This window comes from Pogona vitticeps, chromosome 2, assembly GCF_051106095.1.
Source record: "Pogona vitticeps strain Pit_001003342236 chromosome 2, PviZW2.1, whole genome shotgun sequence".
NCBI classification, from domain to species: Eukaryota; Metazoa; Chordata; class Lepidosauria; order Squamata; family Agamidae; genus Pogona; species Pogona vitticeps.
The window spans coordinates 4,487,309-4,500,526 of record NC_135784.1 but is presented as its reverse complement, the minus strand read 5'-3'; the positions used below and the strand labels follow the sequence as shown (position 1 = coordinate 4,500,526).

General features: G+C 43.9%; 1 protein-coding gene across 1 annotated transcript in view; it reads right to left on the bottom strand.

The window, feature by feature from the left end:
• The window catches only part of LOC140703781 (uncharacterized), a 64,363-nt gene that overhangs the window by 28,102 nt on the left and 23,043 nt on the right, over positions 1–13,218 (bottom strand). Inside the window, exon 5 of the mRNA XM_078386426.1 lies at positions 12,853–13,000. Within this exon, the coding sequence (XP_078242552.1) occupies positions 12,853–13,000 (148 nt within the window). The remainder of the gene's footprint in view (positions 1–12,852; positions 13,001–13,218) is intronic.

The following is a 13,218-nucleotide window of genomic DNA, read 5'->3' as shown; positions in this document are numbered from 1 at the left end:
GGACTAATACGGAGACTGGCTGCAGGAAACCTTTATGCTCCGCAGAGAAAGGCATTGAACCATCTGAAAAACAGAGTGCGGAAACATTACTCTCTTTTTGGATTAAAACTCCCAGAATTCCCCAACACTGAGCAGTGGCCAGGCCAGATTGGGGCCGGGGATCCTGGGAAATTCTAGTCCCAAAATAACATTTCCTAGCTCTCTTGATAAGATACTTTACTCATTTTGAACGGTCACTCTCTGTGCAAGACATGTATCTGGCCAGTCTAGTTAATCAGGAGATTTCAAGTTCAGAAAATAACACTAGTGTTCAACGCTTGTTGTAATAGTAGCAAGAAGGAACAAAATGGAAGTTCCAACTGACCAACAGAAATCTGTGTAAAAAGGCGATTGCATCAAAGACCAAAAAGGGTTATATGTTGTGAGCTTTCGTGGACAAGTCTGCTTCCTCAGACATACCAGAAAAAGATAATGTGGCAGATATATGTGGCATCAAAATCAGGTATCTTTCTATGGAACTCATGATCACCCCATTGCCCAGAGGAGGGTGAGGAGGCAGCCCCTTCTTCCCTTTTAAAGGGTTTGTGAATGACAGACTGACAGGGACTGACCATTAACCAGATTTTAATTCATTTTTGTGGATGAAGGAGTCAAATTAAATCATTTATATAGAAGAACAACTTAGCCTTACAGCAGTCACCTTGCCTCTGTAACTTGCTTTGCTACATGAATGTGGAAACCTATTATATCAGGTTTCTGCTTAGCAGAAATAGACACAGAAGGGAAGCCAATTGTGTTCCTTTCCTTGCAAGTACAGTGGTGCCTCTCTTAGCGATTGCCTTGTTTAATGATGTATTCGTTTAGCAATGAGGTTTTAGGAGCGATCTTGTGCTCCGTTTAGCGATGTTTCCAATGGGCGAATTTTGCATAGCGATGTTCGGGACCATGCCTCGCATAGCGATGACAGTTTAGGTCCCCCTGTTTCGCTTAGTGATGTTTTTGACAGTTCCGTTTTCGCTATTTTTAAAAGGTGTTAAATTGTCTTAAAAGGGTTTAGAGTGCTTGAAATTGTTAGTGCACTTAATAAACCATTTGTTAAACTAATTTGGCTTCGTTCTGACTCTTTTAGAATTTTTGGTGATTTTTTTTTCTCCCCCATTGAAATGCATTGAAAAGGTTTCAATGCATTCCAATGGGGGGAACCGCGTTTCGCTTAGCGATGTTTTCCCATAGTGATGTATTTTTTTGCACCAATTAAAATCACTGTAACTAGTTTTCATTGGGAATTTTTCCTTGCTTACTGATAAGAGAGCATTGGTAACTAGCGCTAAGACAGGAGAGAAGAGTTATGGCCCAGAGCCTAAGCGCAAGTGACCCCCCCTTTGTGCTGTCCTTCTTCACACCTCTTTGCTTCCCTCTTTTTCATCTAAAAAAGTTGCATCCATGTACTTTTGCTTCTTTTCAGCTGAAAATAAACAAATATATATTGGATCTCCTTGTCTCTGTTTAATTGAAAATATATCAGAGACAGGTTAATGTCCAGAAATTACTTCTGCCCCCCCTTCATGGTTTTTTGAGAGAACCACAAGTAGTCTTTCTTTGCAACATCCCTTAAAACTCTGCAGCTAAATTACTATTAAGGCCTATTAGGCCACTGAATCCAAATCCCTGTTTGTGCAGGAATAAAAATCAAGGGAGATCTTCCAGGTGATTGTCTAAACTTCTCTTGAATGTCTCCAGTGTTGGAGCACTTGTCATCTCTCAAGGTCATTTGTTCCATTGTCATACAGCTCTAACAGTTAGGAAGTTTTTTCTTGCTGTGCAGCTCAAATCTGGCTTCCTGTAACTTGAGCCATTGTTCCTGCACTCAGGAATGATCAAGAAAAAATCCTGTCTCTCCTCTGTATAACGGCCTTTCAAGTATTTGAAAAGTGCTATCATATCAACCCTCAGTCTTCTTCTCTCAAGGCTAAACATGTCCAATTCTTTCAGACTTTCCTCATAAGGCATGGTTTCCAGCTCCCCGATCATCCTTGTCGCCCTCCTCTGAACTTGTTTCAATTTGTTAGAATCCTTCTTGAAGTGTGATGTCTAGAAGTGGACACAGTAATCAAGCTGAAGCTTAACCAGAGCTGAATAGAGGGGGACTAGCACCTCACGAGATTTGGAAAATATACTTCTATTAATGCAGCTTAAAATAGTATTTGCCTTTTTTGTAGCCACATCATACTCTTGGTCCATATTCAGCAGTACAATGATAATTGTATTTTATTTTTATTATATACTGGAAGCCGCCTAGAGTGGTCTGGTAGTCCAGATAGGCGGGATACAAATCAAATAAATAAATAAATACCAAGATACTTCTCGCTTTTAGTATAGCTGAGCCAGGTATCTCCCATCTTGTAACTGTGTGTTGGTTTCTTTTTCCTAGGTGCAGTACTTTGCAGATCATCCTAACAGATCCAACCTTCTGTGAAGGGGTCGTCCAAACATATATGGAGGATGTTAAAGCCATCACTCTTAGATTATCACCTCCAGTTGTAAACATCAGGCTGAATGTGTGATCCACCACATGCATGAGACCATTCACATTTTGGGATAGGCTGATGGATATCAGTCAGAGTTCCCTGTGTTGTGAAGAAAATGCTACTGTTAGGACAGTACTGTATATGAATTGACAGAATGGTTTCCTAAAGCGAATGTGTCAGACAAGGGTGCATTTTATTTCCTTCTGTTCAATCTGCATGCAGAACATATCATATGGAAACCTGGACTAGATTCATATGGAAGAGGAATGAAAATTGGTGGAAGGAACATCAATGATATATGATTTATCAGTAAGATAACACTATCTTACTGATAAAAAGCAGCAAAGACTTTAAATGGCTTGTAGTGAAAGTGTCAAATCAGGACAGCAGCTGAGCATTAAAAATACCAAATCATTACTACTGAAGAATTACAAAACCGTAATATATACAATTATTAAAGATTGTGTATAGGGTACTTTGGTTCAGTCATCAAGCCAAAGCAAGACTGCAACAAAAAAAATTAGAAGACTAAGACCTGGAAGAGCAACAATGAAGGAATTAAAAAAATTAATCAAGTGTAAGGATATGTCACTGGAGATGAAGACTAAGATTGTCCACACTCTTGTATGTCCAGTCACCTTGTACAGGTGTGAAAGCTGGACAGTGAAGAAAGTTGACAGGAAGAAAATTGATTTGTGTGAAATATGGTGCTGGAGGAGATGTTTGCAAATGAAACTAGCACTGTTGTGATTTGGGCCCATCATGAGAAGGCAAAATTCATTGGAAAAGACAATGATGCCAGGAAGAGTTGAAGAAAGCAGAAAAAGAGGAAAATCAAATGTGAGCTGGATTGATGTCCATCAAGGAAGCCACGGGCTTGAGTCTACAAGAACTGAGCAGGGCTGTTGAGGACAGGGCATTTTGGAGATCACTCATTCCTAGGGTCGCCGTAAATTGGAGTGACCTGATGGCACATAACAACATCAACAAGCACACAAAAACTTGACAGAAGATGTTTTTATTTGTTCACCAGCGATGGAATTGGTGCCACCTCAGAAGTGATTATATTGTGTGAGCCAGTGCCCAAATCTGATCATTCAACATCAGCAGGTTGGCTGGCATTCTCTTAGCCTGTTCTATGCACGTAAAGGTTAGTTGCACGAGCAGGTGGACTTTTAGTGAGCTTACAGAAAGAGGCATCCACTGCCTCCCTTTACCCTATTCTGTTCAGTACGGCTTGTATCGTGGGAAGTCAGATGTTGCATGGAGAGCATAACACGTCCAGGTAATTATGGTCAGTGATTCTGAAGAGCATGTGGGAAGCCTGCGCTCAGACAGCATTTTTCCCTCATCCCCATGTTGCTACTTGGCAGTGGGATTCTTTCACCCTATTGCATGTCAAAACTGTCTCTAGTTGAGGGTATTGGCTACTTGTATCTTTCCAAATGTCAGTATTCATTTCCCAAGAGGGCAGGTATCACGGAGGATTAAGCCTGGAATTTCTGGGGACTTCAGAAGTTAACACTTCCCTAAGACGTGTTGATTTATTGAATCTGCTGTATTTAAGACTGACAACTGGATATTTACTCCAGTGGTGCATACATCTTCGTCTTAGCCCTTAGCTGAAAGACTTGCTCAAGGTATTTTGGAATGTTACAGTTCCATGCTTTATAATTAGTTGATGATTCCTTTTAATGCCTATTACATATACTGAGAATGTGAAGGGCGTTTGAACCCCATCTGGAAGGGGGCACTCAGGCATCAGGTAGGCTCTGTTTTGGGAGCACATTTTCTCTGGGAGAGGTATATTTTTCTTCCTTCTCTTTGTCCTTGCTAACTGCCTGGGCTGAGGTGGAGGGGGGGAGATTGGAATGAGAATGTGTAGGGCATTTGGGCCCCATCTGGAAGGGGGCAGTCAGGCATCAGGTAGGCTCTGTTTTGGGAGCACATTTTCTCTGGGAGAGGTATATTTTTCTTCCTTCTCTTTGTCCTTGCTAACTGCCTGGGCTGAGGTGGAGGGGGGGTAGATTGGAATGAGAATGTGTAGGGCATTTGGGCCCCATCTGGAAGGGGGCAGTCAGGCATCAGGTAGGCTCTGTTTTGGGAGCACATTTTCTCTGGGAGAGGTATATTTTTCTTCCTTCTCTTTGTCCTTGCTAACTGCCTGGGCTGAAGTGGAGGGGGGGGGGAGATTGGAATGAGAATGTGTAGGGCGTTTGGACCCCAACCGGAAGGGGGCACTCAGGCATCAGGTAGGCCATTTTCTCTGGGAGAGGTATATTTTCTACCTCCTCTTTGTTCTCACTAACTGCTGGAGCTGAGGGGGGGCAGATTTAAATGAGCATGATGAGAGGCACTTTTCTTACCCCAATCTGGTAAATTGGAAAGCCAAACAGCATTGCATACACCTAAGGGGCAGGAAAACCTTAGGGGCCGGACCATACCTCAGCGCTATTAGGGGGCAGGCTGGGTGGATGGGGCTCATCAGCCTTGGAAGGCAGCCCATCTAGGAGAAGGAAAACTCCAGTTTCAAACCTCCACTGCCTTGTGGCTATATCCACCGATGGAAAAGGCTTCAGGAGATAACCTTGAGACAAAATCCGGAGCCGGAGTCCCGGAGGCAGTTCGAGTCGTTCTGTCAACTCCTGCGACGTCGCTGGAACCAGTTGTATTGGCTCTTGCCTTTCCACTGGAACATTTCAGTGATGTGGAGAGGGGGGGGGTTGCTGCCTGGGTAACAGCCTGTCCTCCATATTGCTTTACCCAGGCTTCGTGCTCTGGAGAGGACACTCCAGCTTCGCATACAGCGTCGAAACAACACGGGAAGTAGCAGTTACTGGTTATAAGTCTTTGCTCAATTGACGTAGAGCAGGACGCCAGGGGCTACTTCTGAGAGTGGGAGAGGTCATTGCACCTCACTAGGTAGATACCGCCCGCCTTAAGCTGGGCAGCCCCCAGCCAGTAAGGTGCTACCTCGCCACGGTCTGTTAACTTCACGGGGTGCGTGGGGTTTAGGGTGAAACCCGACAAGCAGATCGATAACCGTGCACCATGGAACAAGCGTAAGAAAACTCCTGCCCTAAAGCTGGGCACCTGGAATGTACGGACAATGACCCCTGGCTTTTCTGACTATGGCTTTTCTGACGACCTGCAGAAAATAGATGACGTGCGCAAGACAGCTGTCATTGACATGGAACTTAGTAGACTGCAGATTGACATTGCTGCCCTGCAAGAGACGAGATTGCCAGACTCGGGATCTGTCAAAGAAAAAAACTTCACATTCTTCTGGCAGGGAAAACCATCAAATCAGACCAGGGAATATGGTGTGGGCTTTGCAGTCAGAAATACTCTGCTGAGATCCATTGTTCCACCTACTATGGGGAGTGAAAGAATCCTGTCTCTGCAGCTCCACTCATCAGCGGGACTGGTCACCCTCATTAGCGCATATGCACCAACGCTGTCATCCACAACAGAAGTGAAAGACAAATTTTACGATGAACTGGCTGCTACTATCAAAAAAGTCCCTGAGAGAGAGCCACTGTTCATTATTGGAGACTTTAATGCTAGAGTTGGTGCTGACAATAACTCTTGGCCCACCTGTCTAGGCCGTTTTGTCATTGGAAGGATGAATGAAAACGGCCAACGCTTGCTGGAGTTTTGCTGCTATTATGGTCTTTGCGTCACTAACACGTTCTTCAATACAAAGCTTCAACACAGAGTTTCTTGGAGACATCCAAGATCCAAGCATTGGCATCAGCTCAATTTGATCCTCACTAGACGTTCAAGCCTTCCTAGCACTACGATCACACGCAGCTACCAGAGCGCTGACTGTGATACTGATCACTCTCTGGTGTGTAGTAGAGTAAAACTGCGAACAAAGAGACTGTACCACACAAAAAAGGAAGGAAGACCATGTATTGATATCAGCAAGACTCGCGATCAAAGAAAAGTAGAGAAATTTGCCCAAGCGCTTGAGGAAACCCTTCCAGGCCCAGCTGAGGCAAGTGCACCTGAACGCTGGGAACATTTCAAGAACGCTGTTTATAACACTGCCTTGTCCACATTTGGCAAGAAGACCAAAAAGACGGCCGACTGGTTCGAAGCCCACTTGGAGGAGTTGCTTCCAGCCATCAAGGATAAGAGGAGAGCTCTAGCAGCATACAAAGCCTGCCCTAGTGAGTACAACTTGCAGGCTCTTCGAGCTGCTCGTAGCCAAGTCCAACAGACTGCCAGAAGATGTTCCAATGATTATTGGCTCCAGCTTTGCTCTCAGATACAGTTAGCAGCAGACACAGGTAACATCAAGGGAATGTATGATGGGATCAAGCAGGCTTTAGGTCCAGTACAGAAGAAAACTGCTTCGCTGAAGTCTGCCACAGGCATGTTCATCCAGGACCGAACACAGCAGATGGACCGCTGGGTGCAGCACTACTCTGAGCTGTATTCCAGAGAGAATGCAGTAACTGAAGAAGCATTAAATAACATTGAGTGTCTCCCTGTCCTGGAAGAGTTGGACAGTGAACCAACCTCAGCAGAAATCAAAACGGCCTTGGATTCCCTTGCCTCTGGCAAGGCACCTGGAAAGGATAACATCCCTGTTGAAGTGCTGAAGTGCTGCAAAGAGACCATCACCACCGAACTGTATGAAATCTTTCATCTTTGCTGGAGCGAAGGTAGAGTACCACAGGACATGAAGGATGCAAACATCGTCACATTGTACAAGAACAAAGGAGACAGGGGCGACTGCAATAACTACCGCGGCATCTCTCTTCTTAGCGTTGTAGGAAAGCTGCTTTCCCATGTTGTGCTGAAGAGGCTCCAGGTGCTTGCAGACAGAGTCTACCCAGAATCACAGTGCGGATTCCGAGCAAATAGATCCACCACTGACATGGTATTCTCCCTCAGACAGTTGCAGGAGAAATGCAGGGAACAACAACAGCCACTCTTAGTGGCCTTCATAGACCTTACAAAAGCATTTGACTTGGTTAGCAGGAATGACCTTTTTAAAATACTAAGATTGGATGTCCTCCTCGACTCCTTAGCATCATCAGGTCCTTTCATGAGGGAATGAAGGGCACTGTAGTTTTTGATGGCTCAACATCAGATCCCTTTGACATCCGAAGTGGAGTGAAACAGGGCTGTGTCCTTGCGCCGACCCTGTTTGGGATTTTCTTTGCTGTCATGCTGAAGCATGCCTTCGGAACTGCAACAGAAGGGGTCTATCTCCGGACTAGATCAGATGGAAAGCTCTTTAATCTCTCTAGACTGAGAGCAAAGACCAAAGTTCAGATGAAATGCATGTGGGACTTCCTCTTCGCTGATGATGCAGCCATTGTTGCCCACTCTGCCGAAGACCTCCGACAACTCATGAATCGTTTTAGCAAGGCCTGCCAAGACTTTTGACTAACTATCAGCCTGAAGAAAACACAAGTCATGGGCCAGGGCGTGGACTCACCTCCCTCTATTACCATCTCCATGCAAGAATTGGAGGTTGTCCATGAATTTGTGTACCTTGGCTCAACCATCTCTGACACTCTTTCCCTAGACATCGAGCTGGATAGATGCATTGGCAAAGCAGCTACCATGTTCTCAAGACTCACAAAAAGAGTATGGCTCAATAAGAAGCTGACAGCATATACCAAGATCCAGGTCTATAGAGCCTGTGTCCTGAGCACACTCCTGTACTGCAGTGAGTCCTGGACCCATCATGCACGGCAGGAGAGAAAGCTGAACATGTTCCATATGCGCTGCCTCCGATGTATTTTTGGTATCACCTGGCAGGACAAAGTTCCAAATAGAGTAGTCCTAGATCGAGCTGGAATTTCTAGCATGTATACACTACTGAAACAGCGACGCCTACGCTGGCTCGGGCATGTTGTGAGAATGGCTGATGGTCGGATTCCAAAGGATCTCCTATATGGAGAACTAGTGCAGAGAAATCGCCCCAGAGGGAGACCACAGCTGCGATACAAGGATATCTGCAAGCGGGATTTGAAGGCCTTGGAAACGGATCTCAACAGATGGAAAACCCTGACATCGGAGCGTTCAGCCTGGAGGCATGCGGTGCATCACGGCCTCTCGCAATTTGAAGAGACCCTCGCCCAGCAGGCTGAGGCAAAGAGGCAGTCACGAAAGCAGCAAAATCAGGGAGCTAGACGGGGTACAGATTGTATTTGTCCTAAGTGTGGAAGGGATTGTCACTCTCGAATTGGCCTCCTCAGCCACACTAGACGCTGTTCCAAGTCCTCCATACAGAGCACGATACCAGTCTCTCGAGACTGAAGGATGCCTATGATGATGATGGATATCATACTATCCATGTACTCCAAGACCAAACTCCTGGCTATCACCTACACATGGAGGTTGAAGTCATTCAGGAACACAAGCTAAGAAACCTCAGCAGTGTAGTAGAAACAAAATTCATTAGCCCTGGTAGAGAAAGTGCTGGTTCATGGGGAGAGTGGTACACCAGAACTATCATTCTAGCCCATTGATCCAGATAGGTGGAGAAACTCCAACCCTGAGCAGACCAGGGCTGAGACTTCGCTTGCTCTGATGGAATCTTTTTGGGCACCACCTCCCCACCTTTCTGGTCTGCCCTGTTGCTGGCTGGAATAATCTGGAGCACATATGGGAGCCTCCCCACCCTCAATATCCATGCCAGATTGGGAGGCATGAGAAGCCCAGGAGGTACTGGTGCTACTGGAGCACTCGATGGCTGTCTTGGAGATAATCTCTTGCAGGGACCCTGACACCAGGCATTGGGAACAGTTCTTGTGCCACCAAAGGAAGCAGTACAGTGGGACAAAGCAAGAAGCAGCTGGGTAACCAACACAGTGCACAACGCCAGCAGAGGAAGCCACTGAGGCAAGCAGCTCTGCAACAAGGCTCCTGAGCGTAACACACTGTATTTTTCCATCTATAAGAAACACCCCCCCCCTTTTCCAAACCCAAAATTAAGAAAACTTAGGTTTGAGTATTCAGCCTCTGGGTTCAGAATGCTTGGACATTAGGAGTCTCTACAGACTCCATCTCCAATGAGGTGTGTTTCAATTGGTTTGTTCAGCATCAGCTGACATCAGTTCCATAAGGTTTGTGACTGGAGGAAGCTAAGTCTCCTGGCTGTAGGAAGCTAAGCATCCCAATTGGAGGCAGTTAAGCCTTGTGACTGAAAGAATCTTGTTTACAGAGGCAAGGTACAGGCTGTTTTGTTCTCTGTGTTCTCAGCTCACTTCCATGTATAAAATGCCCCTCAATTTTTAGTGTAATGATTTTAGGAAAAGAGAGGTTACTTACCTGTAACTTGTTCTTCAAGTGGTACTCTGTGAATGCACACGAATGGGTTAAACTGTACCTGCGGAGGATTCTTCAGACTATTCTAAACTTTAAATAATGACAAGTGAAATGTCTCCCTGTATTGCGAATGCTCTGCCCGCTGGTACCTCAGTTCCAAATATTTGCCACTGTAATGGCTCTGAAATTTAAATAGTCATGACGGATACCAGGGAGGTAGGGTGGGGCGTGTGGATTCACAGAGTACCACTTGAAGAACAATGGTTATAGGTAAGTAACCTCTCTTTCTTCGTGGTCTCTGTGAATGCACACAAATGGGTGACTAGCCAGCTCACTTACCGGAAGGAGGGCCGTCACGGCAGAACCAAAGTCAACACAGCCATTCCGAAGCTTGCTTCTTTTTTTTTTTTAGCTCTGACATCCAGTCTACAATGGGTAGCAGAGGTAATGGTGTAGACCAGGTTGCGGACCAACAGATGTCAGAGAGTTCAATGCCATGCAGTGGATGTAGCCATAGCTCTCGTGGAGTGTACTTTGATCACTTCTGGTGGAGTCTTGCCAACCAGGTCATAGGCTAAAGCGACGGCAGAAACCAACCATCTGGAAATTGATTGGGAAGAAGCTGGATGACCTTTCTGAGGCCCATGAAAGCAAATAAATAGCCTGGTAGATTTACGGAAGTCCTTCGTTCTTGAGACATAAAAGGCTAAAGCCCGACAAACATCGAGGGAGTGGAGCATGCGCTCAACATCTGACAAAGGGTTGGGAAACAATTTTGGGAGAATCAAGGGCTGATTAACATGAAATTCTGAAATCACTTTAGGGAGATATGAAACATCAGGATAGATAACAACTTTCTCTGGATAAAACTGTATGTAAGGTTCATCAGCCCATAGTGCAGCTAGTTCACTTGCCCTTCATGCAGACGTGATGGCCACCAAGAACAAAGTCTTTAAGGACAGTAATTTCAAAGAAGCAGTAGCCATTGGCTCGAACGGAGAACACGTTAGCACCTTCAGAACAGTCTGAAGAGATCATTGAGGACTTTTCCCAGAGATAGGATCAGAGTCTTTGCAGCCAAAGTTTTAAGGCAGGCATGGTCAGCTTTTTGCAAGCTTGACAAGAATTAGGCTGTTGTCTCTCCCTTAAACAAAATAAACAGCGGTCCTGGTCATCCGTTAAGGGGATTTTATTCACATGTTCGAATGGCCCTGAAGAGGCCATAAAATTTGGCAGGAACCAAGAACAACACCAACAAGGGACAAACTCATGGGAGACAGTATTGATAGCAGTCCTGATTAAGCTGTAGATATCAATCTGATAGAAAATGAAGGAATTAGAAATCAAAATCCAAAGCCAGAAAGATAATCAGCCCAAGAGTCAAGACAAATAATCACAGAAGCCAAATCAAGATAAAGCAAAATTGAAGGTAAAAACAGTCCAAGTCAATAAACCAAATGAGGATCGTAGTCAAAAAACAGTCCAAGATCAAACCAAATTTTTTTTAATGAAGAATAAGCTCTAAACCAGGGGTGGACAATTAATTTCTATGGGGGGGGGACATGAAAAAATCTGAACTGTGTTTAGGGGCCGAACCAACTTTACTTTAAAATAAAATGAAACAGTGATGTTATGATTTTTATCTTAAACTTGTTAATCTTCAAAAATACTAAAAAGGTTTTTTTGAGATATGCTAAGCAACGGATAAACTTTAGACACAAAGCAATAAATGGTTTTGATGTTCAAAACTGTCCACCGGCTGGACAGGAGCGCCGCAGTTTGCCCAGGTCTGCTCTAAGCGAATCGAAGCAGTCCGTTTGCAGGACGGTAAAAAGGAACTGAAGTACCAGCGTGCGGAGCATGCATGATACAGGGAGATGTTTCACTTGTAGTTATTTAAGCTCTAGAATATTCCTGTAATTTAATACATTCGTGTGAATTTAGAGACCACGAAGAAGCAGTAGCATCTTATACACGAAAAAATACGGTATCTAGCATGGGCAAGCTGGTCTTCCCCCTCCTCCTATACAGCCATCATGGAGATGAGTGCTCACATGTGTTCGAAAACTACTCAAGGTCCCTCATTAATTTTTATTATATTCTAAAAAGGAGTAATTTCTCAACCTCAGTGTGGCTCATGTTCAATTAGACCTCTAAGCAAGTGATGTTTCAATATTAGTTCAACCATTTTTTGAATCTAAGCTTCAGCATAAATTCTACTTTTTGATGCCTAATTATCACTGAGGTATATGAATCATTCATTCACGGGTCAAAAACTTGTTCTGTAGCTGGGACTGCATAACTTGCAGTTGTGTGCAAGGTTTTGTGAAAATTGCACTGAAATGAAAGTCACATCCAGGAAGAATTTCCATGAGCATAGTTGCAAGTTCAGTTGTGTTCTTTGTGTGTGGCTCTCATGTAATTTGTTGTAAAATCAAATTGTTCAGTTGACTACAGAACTGGCGAGTATCTAGGCACACATCTTGCTTGGTGTAATATCAGTAAACATATTCTGGTATCAATTTACATTAAACTGAGTCCAAAAGGATTTCAACTTAATTAAATTCAGTCAGAGTGTTAGGGGTTAGTTCACATCAAATTAATTGTTTAATTAATTAACTTTTAATTCAAGACAATGCTCAGAAAAACAAAGACAGATGAACATGTTTTCCTAGAACCTTTCATATAATATTTCTTACTTTCCCCCCAAAATTAATTGTTAGTACAATCCTCTACCAAAAAGAAGCACTCACCAACTAAAGATATATTTCCCATTTAGATTGAGTTTGGGTTCCCCATAAAAGTGAAAGGGAATGTGACAGCATAGTTCTTCCAGCCTATATCTACTCAAACCACGTACAGCTATTCCGATGCTCTCCAATGTTTCATTTATATAAAATGTTATTTCCCACATATTTAAAACTTAGCACATTATATGTATTAGACTTTAAATTCACTAGTTTCATGTTCAATTAGATTTCCACTATTACTGTAGCTCCTTCTGCATTCCATGCACCTTATGTGGTCTCACACCTGTGAATCCTTCTGCATGTAAAGGCCACTATAGCTGGTGAAACTTTTTCCATATTCTATGTATTTATTTGGTTTCTCCCCAGTGTGAGATCTTGAATGTGAAATAAGGCTGCTGTTCTCAAGGAACTTCCTTCCACATTCCATTACTTTTTAGACAGTTTCTCCAGTGTAAGTTACAGTGGGGTCTTACGAACGGCCCGAGTTACGAACATTTTGACTTACGAACCGCTCTCATAGGAAAATATTGACTTGACTTACGTACTTAGATTTGAGTTATGAACTGAAAAAAAACACGTGGGAGGCAGGGAAAGTGCGAAATTTGAACTTTCAGTTAACTGTTGGCCAGTGAAAAGGGTGCCTGTCT